This window comes from Metopolophium dirhodum, chromosome 5, assembly GCF_019925205.1.
Source record: "Metopolophium dirhodum isolate CAU chromosome 5, ASM1992520v1, whole genome shotgun sequence".
Classification (NCBI taxonomy): Eukaryota; Metazoa; Arthropoda; class Insecta; order Hemiptera; family Aphididae; genus Metopolophium; species Metopolophium dirhodum.
In genome coordinates, this window is record NC_083564.1 from 5,357,482 (window position 1) to 5,379,841 (window position 22,360).

The 22,360-nt window shown below is 33.3% G+C and overlaps 2 protein-coding genes across 2 annotated transcripts; one reads left to right on the forward strand and one right to left on the reverse strand.

Moving 5' to 3' along the window:
* Positions 1-665: 665 nt before the first annotated feature.
* On the reverse strand, positions 666-2,710 carry LOC132945767 (uncharacterized). The gene is made up of 2 exons (XM_061015527.1): positions 2,483-2,710; positions 666-863 (listed from the first exon to the last, which is right to left on the reverse strand). The coding sequence occupies exons 1-2, from the start codon at positions 2,708-2,710 to the stop codon at positions 666-668; spliced, it is 426 nt and encodes a 141-aa protein (XP_060871510.1).
* LOC132945766 (uncharacterized) lies at positions 2,606-15,963 on the forward strand. The gene is made up of 4 exons (XM_061015526.1): positions 2,606-2,700; positions 2,774-2,888; positions 14,578-14,901; positions 15,498-15,963. The coding sequence occupies exons 3-4, from the start codon at positions 14,595-14,597 to the stop codon at positions 15,731-15,733; spliced, it is 543 nt and encodes a 180-aa protein (XP_060871509.1). The 5' UTR covers positions 2,606-2,700; positions 2,774-2,888; positions 14,578-14,594; the 3' UTR covers positions 15,734-15,963.
* Positions 15,964-22,360: the final 6,397 nt, after the last annotated feature.

A 22,360-nucleotide genomic window follows, 5' to 3' on the forward strand; every position in this document is an offset into this window, starting at 1 on the left:
AAAAATTATATAAAAACAACTCGACTGTAACCGTTGGTTTTCATTGGTACCTACCCTCTTCAATTTCGGAAGTGTAATGATATTTATTTTATCAAAAAGTCGACTGCCTTGTGTATCATAATAATATGACGTTGTGGTACACGTGAATTTTTCAATTATTGCCTTTAATATTTCACCCGCCTATACTTGCCGATTTCGTATTGAGATTATTAATTATTTATTTGCATCTATAGGGCGAACGTCCCACGAAACTGTGATAAAAAAAAATCAGAGTATCATACAAATTCATTCGGTGAATTCATAAGACTACCGAGTGCATGAAGTTATAAAACAAGCTGACTGTAGTCGATATATTATAGATACGAAAAGACTGGCTTTTAATAGAGATGAATTGCGAACCAGATTTGCAACGACAAGGCAAGGCCTTTAGTATAGAAGAAGAAGAAGAAGACCTAGTGCGTAATTTTCGTTATACAATACTATGACACTCAATGCGTTTGTGGGACGATACCGGTGAAATTTTTAGGACGGTCGACTTGTTAAAAATTAAAATATAATATATATAATTATATTGTTTTGAAACCCACGTGGGTTCCTTCGAACGGAACACCCCTCGTAATTTATTAATTTATCGCGACGCCGCGATATATTCCGTCGGACTGCACTCACTCGATCTTCGCGTCCGGTTTGCTGGGTTCGATGAAATACGTCTCGTAATCGACGGCCGGCGGACGCCGAGAGATGACCGGTCCCGGGACTTTCTGCGGGCGGCTGTTGTGATTGCTGTGAATCACGTGATCGCAAGACGGCACGTTCCCGTCCACGTACAGACACACCGGACGTACGGTTTCTCTGACGATAATCTGAAAACATGTCCATCATCATCATCATCGTTATTGTTATTATTATCATTGTTGTCATTATCGTTGTGTCAACAAACGGATTAATAGCGGTTATGCAACGATCGGCGTGTGTATATTAAATAATGTATAATATTATAATATATTATTATGGATCCGTGACCGGATCGGATCACGTTTTTGATTATTGATTTTCGGTGGGTCACCCGGATCGACCTTGAACCTCGGACACGAAAGTGAAATCATCCCGCGCCCCCTTCCGCGACTAATCGGACGGAACCGCGTACGGTACCTATAATATACTATAATCGTAATAATAATGTAAGGACGACATGTCGTTTTCGAATTTGTGTCCAAAACGCGGCCGAAACTATATATTATTATCTACACACAATATTATTATAATAATATGGCTGGCGCGGGCGTCGATATTGGTATCGTATTTCAGAGACGCAAATGAAATCGTTGAAAAAAAGTCGAAATCGATACATGTAAAATTATTTTTTCAAATATTATACAATACGATTTGTCACCTACGACCGTTGTCATTATAAACGGTTTCTACTGTACATCTATGATATAATGTCTGCTCACAAATGACAAACGTGCAGCGCGTCCAATAGGAATGTTTACGTGTATAATTATATTTGTTTGTACAGACTCCAAAAATCCGATCAAATCTATGTACACAAACGACTTCACATCATATTGTTATTACCGAATGAAAATTTTTCATTTTGTTTCAGTTATCCCGGGGTCGAATGGCAGGCATAATATTTCGTGGCTGCAAGTACCTTCCTATACGCATACCACGATAACGGGTACTATTCGAACTTTGCCGCGATATTTTGCGATCCACACCCTTATATGCGCCGAACACGGACTAAGGCCCGATTTCACCAACACAGTTAATCACGGTTAACGCTTAATCGGCTGATAACAGATATTTAACCAGCCAAATTCGGCCGATTAAAACTCCGGTTAGCTTTAACTGTGATTAACTGTGTTGGTGAAATCGGCCCTAAGATATTATAATGGACTGGAAACGACATGGTCGGCGGGTGACGGGGGACAGCCCGAAAAGGCTCCTCTGCTATCATCAACAGTCATAATTGAATGTTTTCAGCGCTACTAGTGGTTTTATTTAGCGTCACATTTTGTATCTCAGTCCGTGTTTTATACAGATGGCGCTGTAAACTCTCGATTATGATTACGACCCCCGCATTTGCCTCGATTTGTACCACGGACTAAGGTATAATGGACTGGAAACGACATGGTCGGCGGGGATCGGGGGACGGCCACGAAAAGGTATCACTTAGCTGATAAGAACTCTGTTCTTGAAGTTTTCAGCGCTACCGGTGGTTTTATTTGGCTACACAATTTGTATCTTAGTCCGTGTTAAATGCAGAGGGCGCTGTGAACTCCAAGAACACATAGCGACCCCCGCACTTTACCTCTTGTACATATATTCGTGGCCGTGATAAGCTGCTTGTTCCCAGTCCATTATATCTTAGGCCGTGGCGTCGAGAAATATTATATCCGCGTGATAACACCGCCGTGACCGCAACCGCGGTCATGATGTATGCAGCTGTATGTAACCTCGTCAAAAGCGGTATACTCACGGTTTCGTATCGGGTGGCCGCCATGACGCCGAAAAATTTCCCTTCCTGTTCTGGAATGTCCACCTCGTAGTAAGGCATAATCGGCAAGTACGCCGGTCGCGGGTACAGGTGGAGTGAATCGTAAGTACTGACGTCTCGACGATGGCTCCGACCGGCATAGGCCGTGCAGACGACCGCGAACAGGAACAGTGCGGATCGCCATGGTTGTACAACTGCAGGTGACGTCATGTTCGGTATAATATTAATATTAATAATTATTATTCATACGATATAATTGTTTTTCGCTAGCAGAGCAGTGTGCAAACGGTATTGAAATCGTCGTCCGACTGACTATAGTAATATGAAGCCGACTGCCGAGGACATTGCGAGTATATGCCTACAAGACGATCACAATAATTAGCAGTAGGTAAATCGTACGATATCATATTGACTAAGTGCATTATAATCGAAAACCATTTGTGGTTTATTGAGATCCCATAATCGCCTCCAGTGCAGTATACTATTACATATCTGTTTATAATATCTACGACCTAAGTGATAACTAGGTACGTCTTTTACACGATGACCGTCGATGTTAAGTAAAAATTGTGTAATGACTATTATAAAGTTTCATTCCAATATAATATATTATATTATAGGCTTTTCAAATCGATATTAACCTACATAAGGTATAACGGTACGTTCCATTTCGACAACTTACGTTTAAGACTTATACATTATAATATATGAACCTACTTGGTATATGCATGATATTATTTGCCCACGATTTATAATTGTAAATATTTTATAATGTATACTATTATTACGATAATTACCAATCTATATTGTTTCTTTCTAAACACATTTTGAGCGGAAAACATTATTTTTCAGTTATTGGCGGAATGTTTGTCGGTAATTTGTTCACATAATACGATTATTGTTTTAAAATCAGATTGATGTAAAAATATCTTTGATTTTTGAAATGATTATAATATGGTACGTAGGTGAGTAAGTACGTATAATATTATAATTAATTATCCGATATTATTTTTTTCTAGTTAAATCAAATACCTAAAATAGTCATAATATGGAAGTCCGTTAACTTATGTGTAATTTAATTAGAATCGGTTGATTTATTTATTGAGAATCTCTCAACAACAGTTAAGTATAAATTATTAAATATGTTTACGATATAGGTAGGTACAGTATTTTTAATCTGAGTTGTGTTCCAATTATACCTACAAACAAATTAACTGCTACGTTGTTATTCAAAACTACTGAAAAATATTTAATATTACCATTTTTTTTTATTTTTAGTTTATCCGTGGTATATGCATATTATATTAATCTTTATTAATATATAATGTACACAAATCGTAGACGTACAATTTTTTATTATACGTAGAATTTAGGTCTATTAGACTGCGATTTGGTTGAAAAAAAACTTACTGTTAAGAAAATATTGTTCAAGTGCTATATAGTATAAGATTTCTTTTCAGAACAAACATTTTGAATCATTGTCTATACTTATACGCGTTTACAATAATATAACGCGTCTTATTCGACAAATATGCAGAATACTTGCAGACAATTTGAATGTACCTACTAGTATACGAAATTCGAATGAGTAGTTTCTCAGTAGCCGCATTATTGAAGAAAAAATGGTGACGAACATTTTGGTTATAATCACCCTGTATAATGAATCTTTTGAAAAATCTTGTACAAGTGATAATAGTATACTGTATACAAGTATTCTAGTTATATTCCAAAATCCAAAGGCATTCAGAACCGTTGGAGTACCTATTGTCGTATTGCGTGTGTAATTTAATCTATATATTCGATAGTGTCGATATTAACGGTGAGGAGTAGTCGTCTCTGAGGGACTATAATAACATGTAATAAGCAATTTTGAGCGTTCCAAACCACTACACGGCTAAGGCGTTCGTGGGAATTTCGAACGGTTTCCTATAAAGATCAAAAATCAACGCCATCGTATTCAATTTAAACTCGACCAGTTCTATATTTTATCAATGATTACGCAAAACATTATTTAATTTTTTCGAATTGAAAAACATTAAACAACCGCATACACCGAAACAAACGTCTTTAGTATAAAATCATATTAGCATTAGGTATTCAAACTATTGTTTGTATATTAAACCATATAATATTTTACTATTTTTACTACGATTTTATTATCTATATGTCCTAACCTATAACTTTTTAGGATAATCAATATTAATCTACTCGTCATATAATAGTAGTAAAGGTACCTATATAGTTTTATCATATTATGATTAAAATTTAAAATATAGCCGTAATATACATTATACTCACGAGCTTGACGACGTTATATATTATATAATATCATTACACCCTGCAATTGCATAAGACGTGTGGTATAAGACATGTGTAATACTATAGTGCTGATATTCAGTGCTTGAATTGAGGGTTAGGTCGCAGTCCCTTTTTTTGTAGAAAATATTTATGCGTACCCCTTCTAATTATATCCAAATCAATGAGATATTTCAATATTAAGTTACGCACATATTTTTTACACTTTTGTACACTTTTACACTCCCCTTTCTGATTTGTTCCCAATTCAAGCATTTCTGCTATTACAATATTTACAACGAGCAAATTGCCTGCCATCGCGACTACATATTATTATTCTTATTATAATTATTGCTAAGTACACGTAAATCAATTAAATTGCTTTCTTTTGAAATGCTAATCGACGCGACCGCAATAATAAATTCACCGTTAGTAATGATGTATAGTATACGGCACATTTTTAAATCAATGAAAATATTATTAATAATTAAATTATATTGTTGTCCAAACGTCAAAGCCACGCGCGTTCCTTTAATTACAAACCGGACGAAAATCGGCGCCATTCATTTAAAAATCGATGTGGAATTCTATGCGACGAATTAAAATCAAATATTTTTGTGTTTTACTCAAATGATAATATTATATTTTCGTTTTGCCGAACGTTTCGGTCACATCGGCTGTACAAGAAAATAATATGTCTTTGGGTGTACGATTATGTCGGACGCCGCAATCGCTCGGATGTTATACGCTGTTTCGATTTCATACAATAATATTATTATTATTAACCACATATAGTAGTAATATTATAATACACTTAAATGCACGCATTGGTGAATGATTTCATGCAAAAAATCAACTAGAAACGTACGAAACGTTTGATAGTAATAATATGATGTACCTACGCGCACACATATTTGTTATAAATTATAATATTATATTTATTGGGCAGTCTATAAAATATCATGTAAAATATATCCTGTAATAATTTATAGAGCATTAAAATTTGTTCGAAAACAATTGTTATTATTAAACCGTTCGCAATCAATATATGGCGTATAGGCGATTGCAATGCGAACGGCTAAAACGGCATTTCCGGAGGCAAATTATAAAATATTATAATATACATAACAGTTCGAGTTCGAAATCCCATCGTCCGCGGATTAGCCTTGCAAACTCCAAAATGTACTCTTACAAAACGGTATACATATAATATTATAATTGAGTCGTCGAGCATTGTCTTTGAATAATTCATTTTTCCCGATTTCGAATATTTTATTTTACTAGCATACAATAATATACAACTATGAATATTAATTGTTTTTTTAAGCGTTATTATTTTTTTTGTTTGTAGTCATTAGATTGCTTACCGATGATAAGTTAACCGCGGTATCGAGTGACATAATATAATATTTTGGGAAAAAAATGTGATTCGTTGTCGTAATGATAAAAAAAAAAAACACCACATCGCTGCTGTCATAAAGGTCTTCTGTATTTTCCTATCATATAATAATCATACATGTCCCGGTATAATATAATTATGGTTCGCGAAATTCAGTTTTTGTAAACCATGGTTTCGTAATGCTGCTCCAACAGATCGATCAGTTGCGCATACAAGGGGGGGCGTGGGGGTTATATCCCCTCCCATTGGCTTTGGAGTGGATAATCTTCCATATTGTGTTGGATGTGAATTTTGAATAAAGTCAAATTATATTCATTGTTCCTTATTGTGGGAATTTTTACTACCTAGGTAAAATTTTTTGAGAGGGTGAGGGATTTTCAAAATTTCTCCTCGCATTTAGCCTAGTAGTTTTATTTTTTTGATTTCCCCTCCCCCCTTTCAGAAATCATGTTTGCGCCACTCAGATCGATGATCATAGGTATAATAATAAAATATAGTTTTGCCGACGTGAGATCGCACTTGTGCCGGTAGTAATTCACTTTACAAACACATTTAAATAATATACTATTTGTACATTCGTGCGGTTCTAATTTATCCCGGAATACTACCTGAAAACGTATAATATGTACGATTGTCTTCTCGGAGGTTCCTATATAATATTATATATTATATTCTAATGACATGCACACACGTTTCTTGTACTGTATCGTAGAAATTTGAGACGTGAATCGGAAACGACGAGACGACGAACCCGACGAATGAATTTCTTCGGTAATCGACTGGCTGCAATAATATCGCGTGATGTAGTCGTATATATACGGCCGCGCCGCCGGAGTTTTTGTTTCCCGACGCGCGAGTATAATAATATTATATTGTATACATATTATAAAATACAACCTTTGAGGGTAAATAAAAGGAGGCCGCTGCAGGTGTTGCGAGGAGGTGGGTGGTTTTTTTTTTATTATTACACATAACATTATATTATGTTATATCATATTATAATAATGTAGTGTGACTTGCTCGTTTGATCTCTGCAGAACCGTTGGCCGTATATATACTCGCGGGACGACCCACGAGGAAGCGGGTGACTGTCGTCTCGTTATTTTTCTCGGCGTGTATATTATAATAATATATAACATGAGGTGCGACACGCGTATTATAATACTAGAATAATAATTGACAGACTTTCCGCGACCGCCGCACCCGCATGCACGCGGCCTTTGACGCGAACACGGGATTTATTTTTGACATTTACATGTATGGGTATGATTTTTTATTTTTTTTTTATCGCCAGTTTGTTTTGGGGCCTCGAAACTAAAAGGCGCTTCCTGCAATCACTATCGCATTGTTGTTGTTGTTGTGATGTTCGAACGTCGGACAAGGGATGACGAGCAGACGTGCGGGTTTTATAATAATACCCATGTCGTAATAATAGTACGTAACAGTGGCGCACCCAAAACCCATGGCCAATTTCAAATTTAATTTTAATTTTTTTAAAAATTCCCTGACATTGTCATCAACAATAGAGTTTATTAAGCAATATAATGTACACCTATATATATATATATATATATATCCAAGAAAGGAACAGAACAACAGTAATTCAATACACCCCCCCCCCCTTTTTTTGAATAAATCCTGGTTGCTCCACTGGTGTGTATATACTTTTATTGTACCTAGTGCATAATATATTATTTAAAATTAATAATTTATGTACTTTAAATTTGTACACTGACTTTTCACAACAGATCCAGCCGAGGTGATTATTTCTACCGTGAGCCGTGACATATTACTATACGAGTAGGTAAAATACAAAACAATTTAACATTCAAATCATTACAACTTTGAAGCGCCCCACCACCACATCGTGTGGTTTTTAATTAGGTATTATTAAACCTACGCATACGCATGATGGCCCACTTATTACTCACCTCAAATTGTTTCCTTTAATAATAAATTTGTTCGAATTCTGATTTTTGAAAATTTTAATTGTACTTAAAGGACTACATTTTAAATTATTTAGATTTTTGTATCGATCAAGGAGTACTTTTTGCCTTTTGGTGATACACACAATTATCTTTACAAATTGGAACCAACCCAATTTACTACAAATTGTTATAAGTACCTAGTTGATTTTTTTTTAAAAGTAGATGTATTTAAATTCAAATTCAAATTCAAACGAGTAGTGTCTCAGTGTCTGAGTTATTAAAATGTATATTATTATAATATTTTAATATACTAAGGATAATAAGGTACTCCTTAAAAATGGTTTTAAAAATATATAAATATAAATACTATATGAGAGTAGTGTAAAAAAAAAATTGTACAGATTATAAAATCTTCATAGATTAATATTAGATAATTGCTAAAATATTCAGATCATAGCCGTTTTATCATCCAAGCCAGCTATTGTTACGGAGTGCGGAAATGTTATCAATAATACACAAAATTAAATAATTCAAGCACTAACTCTTTCCAATTTCGATTTCAGATACAACATCAATTGCAAAATAGTCATTGGATTACAACTTTTAAGAAAAAATACTATACCACTACTCGTAAAAATAGTATAAAAATCAAACTATTCGAAGATATGGTCCTTAAATAAGTACCTGAACTTGAAAATTCCAAAAATCGGAATTCGAATAAATCCATTATTAAAATTTAAAGGAAACAACGGTGGTGAGCGTGTTTGGCGAATCACCCTGTAATCATTATAGCGTCAATGCGTTTGACGTTATTATGTTGTGTCTTAATATAGGTACCTAATATATTATGAGCCATTCGTCTGAGCACCTTATTATTATCATTATTTGTATTGTTTTTATTATTACACGCCGGACGAATTATACATCGGTACACTATTTAGATCGCATTGTTTTTGAACCGGCACGGCGTCACCACCTACCTATTATAATAGTGGTGTAACGATTGTCGTGAAGAGGAGACGTTACAGTGGTGTATAATATGAATATTCTATAATATCCAATTTAAAACGTGTTCCATGAAATTAAGATGAACTGAACCGGAACGATTATTATATATGTAGTCTGTTCTATCCGGATGCATCGTGTAGGTATCAGGAATGTGCAATACAGATAATTGTAATATTGTTGTAATTATAGCACTTGACGAGACGGTGAACTAATCAACGCGGTTTTGTCTGTCGATTTATTTTATATTGTTTTAATGTTTTATCTTCTCGGTTCCCGGAATTTCAATTTCGAAAAGCCGGCGTCATATTACTAAATATTCTCATCTCGTGTTTAACTGAAGCAGCTCCTCGTCGTTTATCGATTTAATACAGTATAATATTGTATTATACTGCCGAATTCCAGTTGATATTAATTATCTGCGGGGGGACGGAGTGGCCGAGCGGACTAAGGCGTCGGCTGTGACGCAGCCGACCCGAGGTCGATTCCTTGGCCGTGGGTGGCATTTTTCTTCGGACAAGTCACGGTGTCCGGAGAACAAGTGCCGCCATCCTCCACCCGGGCTTGGCAGATACCTACGGGTTCCCAATCAAAAATTCTGCCAAACACAACACACACGTGTAAAAAACCTACCGTTACAAACCCTACAATCATAAAACCTCACAGTCAGCTAATGGCCATAGCCGCCGGGCTTTAAAGACCATAAAAAAAAAAAAAAATAATTATCTGTGTTGCATAAAATATATTAGGAATAAGAAGAATAAAAAGTACTCAACTTACAATCACATAATATCAATTTTGAACAAATTTTGAATTATTTTTTTATGATTTTTTTTATGTGGGTATTTCAGCCTTCAAGACAATCCCTTCAAACAAATTTTCTACCATCTCTCTCTATCCTCTGTAACTTTTCTCCATTGTATATTATTTGGTTCTACTACCTTAACATCATTTTTAATACAATCCTCCCATCATAAACGCGGTCTACCTAACTAAATGGTCTTTTTCCAAACGGATTTTCTTTAAAAACCGCTTTAATAAATTAAGCCCCTCTGTTCTCCAAGCATGCCCGTCCCAAATTAATCTTTTTCTCGTAATTTTCGCAATAATATCTGCTTTTTGAAACAAGTTCTTCAATTTCTCATTGTGGCGTATCCTCCATTTCCCTGTATCAGAGTCGATACATGATCCATAAATTCTTCTTAAAGTGTTTCATTCGAACACTGCAAGTCTTAGTTTCTTCGATCTTTCTCAGAGCCATATAATACTACTGGTCTTATCAGGGTCATAACAATTATATTTTTAATTTGTTTGATAAAACTTTTGAGCCAAACATGCTTTCTAGGCCAAAATAACACCTATTTCCCATTTGTATCCTAGTGTCCCCCTCCATCTTAAGGTTTTGTGTTATTATGGATCCTAGGTATTTAAAACGTGACGCTATCCCAAAATTATGGCGCTCCACTTCTATAAATTCTCCTTGTCGGTATTCTCTACGTCTTCATCCAATTATAACATATTCCATTTTTTTATATTCTGATCGGAGCGTGGAAGCTAGTGGTTTTACAATGGTGTTTATTTTTTTTTTATCCTGTATACAAAATTTCTACCTGAAAGAGAGCTTTGATTTCAACATATAGTATATATATATCGATAACTCTTTTAGAAAATTGAATCAAAAATGGTACTTTAGAGAGGTCGTTTTTCGATTTTCTCAATAATTATTATTTGATGCTATGGGAAAAACCACTGATAAAGTACAAAAACCGCTAGAAATGGGATTTTAATTTCTAACGCATTGTTATCACCATAGAAACCAATATAAAATATCCAGACTGACAAATCGTCTCTGCTCAGAATCATTTTTCTTATACCTACAATGATATTATATCATTGAGTTTAAGTTTAGTACAATTCATTATACATTGACCCATTTGTAACCTACTGTACAGCAGAGGGATATCAGAGCTTTTTTTCATTGATCTTTAGACCACATTTGCCTGCTATATTTATTAATTTTCTACAATGCCTTTTTTTTTCCACAGTTTCTAAGTTATTTCCTAATAGGGCTAAGTCATCGGCGTATGCTAGTAATCCTAAAGTCGAGTTACCCATCGTAACTCCGTCAATAACGTTTAATTCTCTAACTATTTTTTCTAACACTAGATTAAAGAAAATTGGGAGAGAGCGTTTCCTTGTATTAAACCCGTAGATACTCTTAGTGTTTCTGATGCTGTACTCGTGATAATTTTAATCTTAATCGAGCTCTTCTCAAGCCTTGATCAAATAACTAGCTTTATTGGGAAATTAAATTCTTTTAATAAGTTGATAAGCTTGGTCTATGGATAGAATCATAAGTTTTCTCAAAATGTATAAATATAAAATATACTTCTTTGTTATATCCTCATGACTTTTATTATGATAGTGCATTATAATAGCACCATCGGACATCGATATATTATATTTCGTTGGTTTATGATCATTAATACCTTTGCATAACCGAGATTTGGAAATAGAAAACCGGTTTGTGAATATTTCATCGGGTGACACCGAAATCTGTTGATTATTCAGTTTACGCGAATGGACAGAGTATCAATATCGAACACGTTTGTCAATATTTTCGGCACCCAGTATCTAAGTCTAAAATGTATACTATAAATAAATTGTTACATCGATGGTTATATTATATTAATATATATTAAATAATTCTGTCCCCGCGTAAACCGTTTGGTACAATATATTCGCAGTGGTGTTATTTGTTTTTATTTCCATCTCCGTTTCGTTTATGCACACGGGATTTCGTCCCCGCATCCCCTATCAGATATCACTGAAAAAAATAATATTTTAACGACGGGTTGGAAAAAACAACTACGCGTTTAACCTTTTCGCGTCGTAAATTCGTAATAATAATGATAATATTAAAATAATGATACGTTGCCGGACGCGACGCGGTCTTGTATATGTATTCTCTTTGAACCACCTTCCGCACGATGCGAAACAGTAAAATTACGTTTTCAAACTGCTAAAAGACACCGGTAGGGACTACCTATACATTATTCTTTGAACGTAACAAAAAAATCTTTAAATGATGATAGGTAGCAATAATAATAATAAAGCTTCTCGCCGATCGTATATAATAATAATATGATGTGCATTATGTTCTTTACACGAGCGAATCTGGGTAGTATATATACGATAGTAACAATACATATATTTATATCAGAGGCGTATACAATGGTGGAATGTGACTATTATAGTATGCGTGTGTAATGTGTATATTATACAAATTTGTTATAAAACATGAGTACCCATCACTTATCAGAAAATATGTTCTACAACAGTATTAACGATATTTTATTTGAAAAAAAAATTAATAGCTATAGTTATAATAGTATTATGATTGCAGGTAGGTAGGTGGTAAATACTACATTTTAATATTATCATAGATCTATCACCTATGGCACCGTTGACACTAATTTATTGGTACACCAACAAACGAATGAACATAGCAACGATTAATCTTTTTTCTATGAACTAAATGGTTGATTTGATGATTGTCTTTATACACACTTCATATTACTTTTTCCTCTCATTTACTCTATATATTTAATATTTGGAACGTACCTAATATTGAGAAACGATAGCATATATCTCTCCTGCAGGATAATGAGAATCGTCAATGAAGATCCATAATTCTTCTTCTAATTTATTTCGTTTAATGTGTGTAATGTATTTCATTTAAATTGTTGTTATGTACTCATACTATGCCTCTGTATAATATATTACAATTGCAGTATCATTGTAATACCTACTATATTAATATTATACACAATATATAGACATTTAGATCCAAGCGTCGGTCTCACCATCGCCTTTTAAGTCAGAGCCGCACGATTATAGTAAGCCACGATAGTTGCAATCAAGTGACTGTTATTATCATGACAATATTATTATATAACCATCAATATATTTATGATTAATGGGCGTAACTAGGGCTTTGAATTTGAGAGACTTGATAGTCACATATACATAAAATATTTTTTTCATTCACTGTATATAATGACCTTTTTTAAGGCGAGCCTTTTTTTAATCATATATACCTACCTACTTTAAAATTACGATTTGTTCATACGTACATGGTATGTTTCTACTGACCCCCCCCCCCCCCCCCTATATAATATGAAAGTTTTTGTAAGTTATGTTTAAAAGCCACTGATATATACAACTATTTATAGGTATATTATATTTTAGTGTTGTTATGTGCGCGTAGTGTTCAATATTTTTGAATTTCGATTACTCGGAGGGGAAAAAAAGTAAAAAGGCTACACCCTGCAATACTACACGTAGGTACAACATAAAATAAGACTATATTATGCATAAACATGTTAAGACCGCATATAGGTATGATATTAGCCACCGTCAGACCGTAACATATATACCACTCGGTGGTCGGCCAACCGAAACGAGCTGTACTGTTTAACCATAATCCCGCCCAACGCATAATATTTATGCCGTCGACAACTCTCACGAGCGTGTAAAATGGCGTCTGCTTTTCAGCGTGAGCACAAAACAGACTGCGTTATCGTGACTATTTATTTACACGTGCAGGGTAAATTTTTCCACGCGTTCCTTTACAATAACTTAAAACGATAACACTCCTAAAATTTAAATATTTTACGAGTAGCGTAATAATATTGTACGTATTTGTATATGAGAAAATAACAACAACGTCGAACGAAACGTTGTGGATCGAATTTCGACTAACTAGCAACCGCTATATAACCTACAATATATAATAATGATAATATAGTCAATTTAGATTATATACAATCGTACTTAATTAATATATTTTATGTTTCAAAATTTGTAATGTTTGTCATTTTTTCATTCGTCAACAGATTTATTCAAAGCCTTGTCTGATAGAGGTTTTGGTTCAGAGCTATGAGTGCAAAATATGTATCGAAAAACAATATTAAAAACGTATCCCACGAATATACGACGAAAATGGTCCAAATTAACTCATAAAGTCATATTCAACATTTTGAAGGAAGTAATAATTAGAGTGTATCGATATGTTTATGGGTTTGATATGAGCATTCAAGAAGTTAAATATTGTTTGATATGTATACCAGTGAAACGTACCTACCTGTATTGGACTCACGACTTATAGAGGCGATGTTTAACCATCACTAACCAATTATTAATATATTTAGGTTACCATAGCATTATAGCAACCTAATTATACTTTTTTAGAGCGTAGCTATGAATATATTACATTTCCAAACAAGACGTATACATGTCTGATGTATCTGCATGCAGTGGGGCTACTCCTTTTTTACATGGTATCGCCACATCGGGTGGTACAGACCTTTCGATCATTTCACTCCCCATGTGCCATAATTTATTGAGTAAAACATTACATAATTTTATGTGTGGTATGCCGATATCAGATAGTCACAGTGATCACATGATGGGCCAAGGCGTCATGTCAGACGACGATGAAGATGACGATCGCAAGCCGATGCTCCAACATCTGTTGTACTACCACGACCATATGCACCCCATGAAGGTGAACCACCACCACGTCATGCAGGACGATCATCATCAAGACTGCAGTATACCATTGCCGCCCACTAAGCCGAAAATATCGTCACTAGCCGACATAGCCACGTCCAGAACACCGCCGCCCGGACACCAGTGGCCGAACGTCATCAGCCCGGTTTCACCATACCCAACACCTCGTCGTTGTCGCCGTCTAGGTCATCTTACTCTAGGTAAGTTTGAGCTACGTATACAGGTCTATAATAATATGACTCGCTGTCAGGTATCAATAACTCATAAACATCTAAACCTCGATTTTTTTCTTTCATCACTTGAAAATTTCTATACATTCGATAGGTACTGTAAACAACTGTATTTCATATATCTTGAAAAATTCATAAGTCAAATTTGTTTTTATACCCCTTGAAGTTCGAGTTATCAGGACTTTACTGTATACGTACCAATAAATGTAATAACGCGCAGCATAGCAGAATAGTCTCGGTGGTGAATATAACGAGGGACTGCGCAGACCTCACCCACCATGGCTTTTCCATTGTTTTACACTTTCCCCTCTCCTATATAGCATAAATGTCTTGTATAGGGATTTTATTACATGTCAAGGTCTGATAAATACCAACTTTAGGTAATAAGCTACCGATGATGTGTTTCACAATTAAAGAAGATTGACTCACATAATAGTATTACATTCGTGGGTTATCTATTATTAGGTTTTATCGTCAGTTAAATCGAATCCACGTGTAAATAACAATTCATCGAAATTAATATATTTCTAAGCCTTTGACCATTTTAACTGTATTTCTGTGCACAGGTAAGGCGCCAACGGGTTGTACGGCAGTAGTTACTATGGCACCAACAGTAATATTCGTCGTCGTCGTCAGCCCAGCAAATGGCCGGATATCCCGACGTGCAGACCGACACGCCACCGCAGATCCCACCCAACATGAAGTTACCGCTGTCCGCCTCTTTGGTCAACAGCAACCACAGCATTTGGGCGGTCGTCAGGGCACTTACAACGGGTACCATCACCAGCAGCACAACAATTAGCACCACCGGCACCAGGTTCCGCCATTCCAGCAACAACAGCAGCACGATGTCGTCAGGTCGGTCCAAGAAGTACAGCAGAAGCAGCAACGGCAAGTGATTCAACAATCTCAACATCACTCAGCCAGCACACAACAACAATAACAACTCAAACACTAACAACAACAACTATCAGATGGCGATTGTGGCCAACGACGCGAGTACGGCGTTCAAAGACGTGAGTGTCCTGTACATAAAATATCAGTTTGTGATCGCGGATCGATAGTTTGCCGGAATCGGTGGACATCTCTCGATTTTAACGCTACATAAAATAATGATAGTAATATATATAATACTAGCTGATTCCGTGCACTTCGTTTCCCGTTAAATGTATCAACTCTATATGACTCAAACTTTGTTCAATTCGTTATTTAATATTCGGAGTATGGTGTTCAAAATGTATCTTAACTTTTCCGTCTCTCCGAATAAAAATTCTGATTCGCAGCAGTACATTATCAAGTAGGCAATCTACCTGCGGTAGATCGCGGACCCCGTGCTGTTTGTACATAAGTGTATGATTTAACTCTAAAGTATCAAAGTTATACCATGTTTGTCGTATTCCACATATTATGGTGGATTAATATAATCAATTAATACAAAATCCTATCCTAACCTAACCGTACTAAAATCCGATGAACAAAAAAAAACAAATTTAACCCTTTGTAAATTAACATATCTTCTTCCCAGAGGTCTAATCTACCCACAAACATTAATTTATATATATCTACCTATATAAATACACAGACTATAACTATACAGACTAAACTCTGGAACTAGTTATCAGATTTTCTTGTATATATAATATATATAGACAAAAGATAATAATACAAAACAATAAACATGATTAACCAATAGCAACCAATTTATTATACGCCGCTAGATTTTCCTAAAATGTTCTTTCATATAAACCTTTTCCGTGAAATGCTCTTTTGTTTAAAAAAAAAAATCAAGAAGATCTGATAAGTAGTTCCAGAGTTTAGCCTGTACAGAGATTTTCATTTCACATTTTTATAGTTAGATATTATATTATAATTTATATTTAAAAAGTAAAGCAAATATATATTTATTTTTTTATTATATTTATATAGCTTTAAAACCCATTTTTGGTTGATCCTCTCTCTTTTAAAATTAGCCTATCTTTTAAGTTCGGCCAAATTACACACATTGTAAAAATTTCATCAAGATCGGTCCAGTAGTTTCGGAGTTTATTCCGGACAAAGACGTGACACGGGATTTTTATATATAAGATTTGTTTATAAATTGTTGCTATTGATTTTAATAATAATTATTATTATTATTATTATCTTAACATATTATAAAACAAAGTCCATTTTGTTCTCTGTATGCCTAGATCTTTGAAACTACGCAACGGATTTTGATGCGATTTTTTTTAATTGATAGAGTGATTTCAGAGGAAGGTTTATATGTATATAACATGCATAATATAGAAGAGGAACTCCGCTGGGAGGTGCTCGAACAGGAGTTTAGAGATTTACGATGGACATTTTTTGTTTATTGATGGTTGCTATGGACACAAACAAATAGAAAATATTCAAATTAAAAAAAATAATAATAAACAAAGTCCCGCTGTCTGTCGTATGCTTAGATCTTAAAAACTACGCAACTAAATGGTTGCAATTCGTTACATATTATATTAATATTATAATTAGAAGAAATATGGTATATACATTTTGTACAAATATATTTATTAATAATACAAATCTTTGGCCTGGATAACGTTGGGCGGGGCAGCTAGTTAATGCAATAATCCTGTGTGTATTTTAGTACAGAATGTCAGAATGTATAGAGTTCGAACCACGGTTTCGGACTTTCGATGGACCAATTTTTGCATTTTTTGATACTCTAGAGTTAAACTATACACTTACACTTGCGCGGGGTCTACGATCTACCGCAGGTAGATTGCCTACCTGATAATATACTGATTACAAAATCACAAAAACCTAGCAATAGCATAACGCATTGAGATAGCTGTAGCTAGTAAGCTAGTATTGTACTGTATTATAGGTAATTATAATTATTATTGATATTAACAAAATAAAAAACTCTATAAACGTTATAGTACTATCATATTATTTTGGTTTTAACATCACGCCACATCTACTCTTGTCTAACCGAATTGTGTTTCGAGGGAAATGTACATTTGATTTATAACAAAAAAGTTCTAAATGAAAAATATGTAGTACCTACTTTTTGGTCCTTAAGTACAATTTTTTACGTCAAATTTTATTTTTTACAAACCCAAATTAGAACTTATTATAATATTTCTTTTTAACTTTGTTGATTTTTTGATATTTTAAGAATCGTTAAAAATTATTCATTGCAAAAAAATATATAAGTTTGAAGTTTAAAATTGCTCATCTGAACAATTTGATAAATATATATTTTTGGGATAGAAATATTGGTTCTACCTACAGAGTACAGACACTTCTGATTCTCCATCAAACACGAGTAATTTTTCGTGTATGACTGTATATAGTTTTAACAATATAATTTCAACTATAAATCACCACTTCAAATAATATAATAATATCGTGAAGCGTCAACGTGACATTTTCTTTGATATAAGTGTACCGTAATTGTAAGTACTAATACTATAATAAGTACATACATATATGTATATTTATTATTATTATGTTATATGAATTAGTATACGTTTAATTATATTACGATTGCAAGGAAATGGCATTATTTCCACAGATACGTGTAATTTTACCGGTAAATAATGAAATAACTCAAACTTTCAGTATAAGACAAGGCACCAATATTAACCGTACGGATTCAAATCGTTTTAACGCCATCTTTAAAATAATACGTACCTATACTATCTATATTATAATATAGGTAATTTATTGTATATAATATAGTTTATTATCGCGATATCGTATCGAAAGGGCATTATTACACTGTCGACAACGTTTTAGAGTTTTGCTATAAATTCAAAAAAATAAATAAATAAATAAAAAGTTTTTATTTTTGCAACTCCTTGTAGCTGTCGACTATAATTGGGCGCACTTGATGAAACGACGTTTGACAAGTTCCTGTCGAAACCCTATATACCTACTTATCACTGCAAGATTGACAAAGTCACCCTTACACGCACGTCCAGGGCTCGAAATCGTATTAATGTATTATATTGTATATTATATTGGTGTTAATGCCCCAAGAGTTATTGACAGCTATAATCGCAAATATATATAGCTGACCATATATACGAGCGAAATCCCGTTCTTACACTGACCACGAGAAAAATAGATTTAACGTTACAAAATACAGATAGAGTATAACAATGACGAGCGTCGTAATATTGACATTGTAAATACTTTTGTTTTCGAAAAACGTCTCTGCTGTCGTTGGGACGTGTTCCATAACTTTCTAGACTTCACCGCTGCTGTAGAATCTGTACACTTTTAAATTTAAATTTTCAGAATAACGATATTAATACTCCAACAAAACAATAATACTATAATATGTATAATGTAAATTATTATAGTATTATTGTTTTGTTATTGTAGTGAATTAAAAAAAATAATAATAATATTCTTGCTTAATATTATTGCTAATAATATTGTTTGATTTATCGCATTTCTTTCCTTCTATAAAACATGTTTAATTTAATTGTATTTCGCAATTTTTTTTTTAATTACTAAATAAAGTAATTCACGTCGTATCATAAATTTAACGGCAACGTATACAAATATAGTTTGCGTGTAAACTACGCAGCCGTACTATTCCCAAAAAATAATTTAACTTAAAATATATAATAATAATATTATAACATTTGAACTTAATTTACATAAATGTAAACAAATTGCCTTCTGTCTATATTAATCATAGTTATTTTATTATTTAAATATTCAATTTTCACGTCGTGTAATCTGATTACACTCCATTAGTTATATCTGTCAGAAGAGGTTTTTTGATATGTATGTATTATGTAAATTGGTCGTAGAATTTTTATTACTGTTATTAGTCAGATATTTTATTTAAATTTCCAGAAAATATCTTTTATTTGTAATGGTTTTTTGATTTTTTGTCTTTTATCCTATTTTTAATACATAATAGTATACTAACGTTTTATACGCATTATTGTAACATCGCCATATATTTTAGATTCTGAGCAGAGTGACTTGCGGTGTTGACTTATAAGTTAATAATAGCTATAGTTATATTATATGAAATAATATAATAATAATAAATTACTATACAACATATTATTATGCGATTTGTTTTTGACGAAAATTAGTTCAACCTAGTGTTTTTCTAATAGAAAAACGAATTACTCATAAATCATAATAGATAGGTATAATATAGTGTAATATAAATACGCAATAATAAATGTCCTTTCGAATCGTTTTTCTTCGTACACAATGATTTATCATTGAATTCAACTTTAACCCATAACTTACTCTGACATTATCAATAACGAAGTATGACACTCAACACCTGCTAAACAGCAGAGCGACTTTTCAGTTTTGGCTTATTTAATATTTTTAAAAGATAATAACAATTTAATAACAAGATACATAGGTATAGCAAATATTAAAAATAATATTATCTAATATACGTGCAACATTAATGAAAGCTTAAAATATAATACTATGGAACTAAATCAAGCGTGGTGTGTAAAATAATGAGTGTACGCAACAAATATACATACACAAATATCAAATAAAATTTCAAATATCCGTGTGAATATAATTTAATAATTCAGAAAACGCGGTGAAAAAATATATTATATATTTTTAAATTAATGGTTAGTTTAGTTAGGTATATTTATTTAATATCTAATGTAATAGTGTACCTTACAAAGGTCAAGCTATTATAGTAGGTACTAAATTTAGTTAATATAACTAATATGCTTGTTTATATATTTTGTTAACTCTTTATAACTCATTTGTTCCACCAAAATAGCTCCACGTTATGGAATAAGTTAATCGTTGATTAAAATTTGATTTCTGATGAAAAAATGTATGCATTATTAAATTATTTACCCAATAGTATAACATTCACATAACAGTATAGTTTATTTACACATATAGGTAAATACATATTATTTAACATTTTAACCTATACGCGACAGTGTTCAGTAGAAATGACTTATTGATTATTTGAATTATTATTATTTATTATTTTATGTAGATAATAAATATCCGACAGAAAAACACTCAATTACGGTGTGATCAAAATTATTGATTTCGTTTTTTTTTTTTTTTTCATTAAAATCGTGTTCATGTAATTTGATAAACACAGCGTGTCAGCGTGTAAGTTAAGCCGGAACCATCATATTATTTGGTTCGTACTAATCGATATTTAATTTCAAACAGAAACAGATATTATATAGTAATTTTTATTGTATACAACTAGAAATTTACTAAACGGTTTATTTTAAAACGAATGTAATATTTTATTTGAACGGACATAGAGATAAATTATACAGATATACAATAGTATTTTAGGGTACATATTATTATAGTTATACTATATAGAAGAGAAAGCTGACAATAATTATTGTTATGTTTTAGCTCTATACGACAGTTTAAAATTGTAATTCATCCCAATCTTGTAGACAGATGCTCGTGATTAGAGTTGACCTCAGGAAAGTCCTGAAAAGTTTCGAAAAATTTAGGACAATTATACGACGATGTAAGTAATATAATAATGGGTACCTAATATACTCAATAGATTTTCTTTATTTTCATTAACTTCCAAAATTGGTGATTATTTCTTTACTTTAATTGCTGCTATTAACTAGATTTATGACGTAGGTTTCTGTCGGCGCCTCTCTTTAAACTGTATATACCTATATAGGGCTATGTATGTAATTATTAATTACTCATTACCCGTTACGTCCAACGCAACCAGCTTCCTCCTGTAATTATAGAGTATTAACTGCCTATGGACACTGTCATTCCGTCTAAATTCTGTCAGTTTTACAAGATATAAAAACGAATGAAATATATATATTATTATACAGTGTGTAGTAGTGGTGGCTCGCGGGTACCGACACAATGGAGATGAGATAATGTTATCCAGAAAAATATCCAAACTCGTAGGTCATTTGTGTCGGAACACTTGGTGGAGGGGCGTATTATATTAAACTCTTGCCCGGAAAGCCCATAAATATCGTTGCATTCCGCAGAATTGCCCTCTAGGCAGGATAGATAAAGGTAAATAATATCCGCTGGGCTCAACAATAGTATACCTCGGTCGTGGTAGACGCATCGCGTGATTCGGATGAAAACTTGCTCATGGGAATACCCTTCGAAACGAAATTACGAATCGCTGAAAATGTTTAGGATTATGGCTGCAGCGTTTGGTTTTATCCGAAGCCCGTCCGAGGAGAAATATTTAACTAGGTATTTCAATAGTAGATAACGGTAATGGTTTTGGATTTAACAGTTTATTCGAAAAGCCCAAACAATTGATTATTATTGCAATATTCTTCTCGGATATTCGCGTAAAAAAAATTCTGAATACAAATCGCCAACCTATAATAAAAAAGTTATAGGTAAGTGCATATTATTTTATTTTTCAAATAATTACCTATCGTTTAATCATTATATAACCATC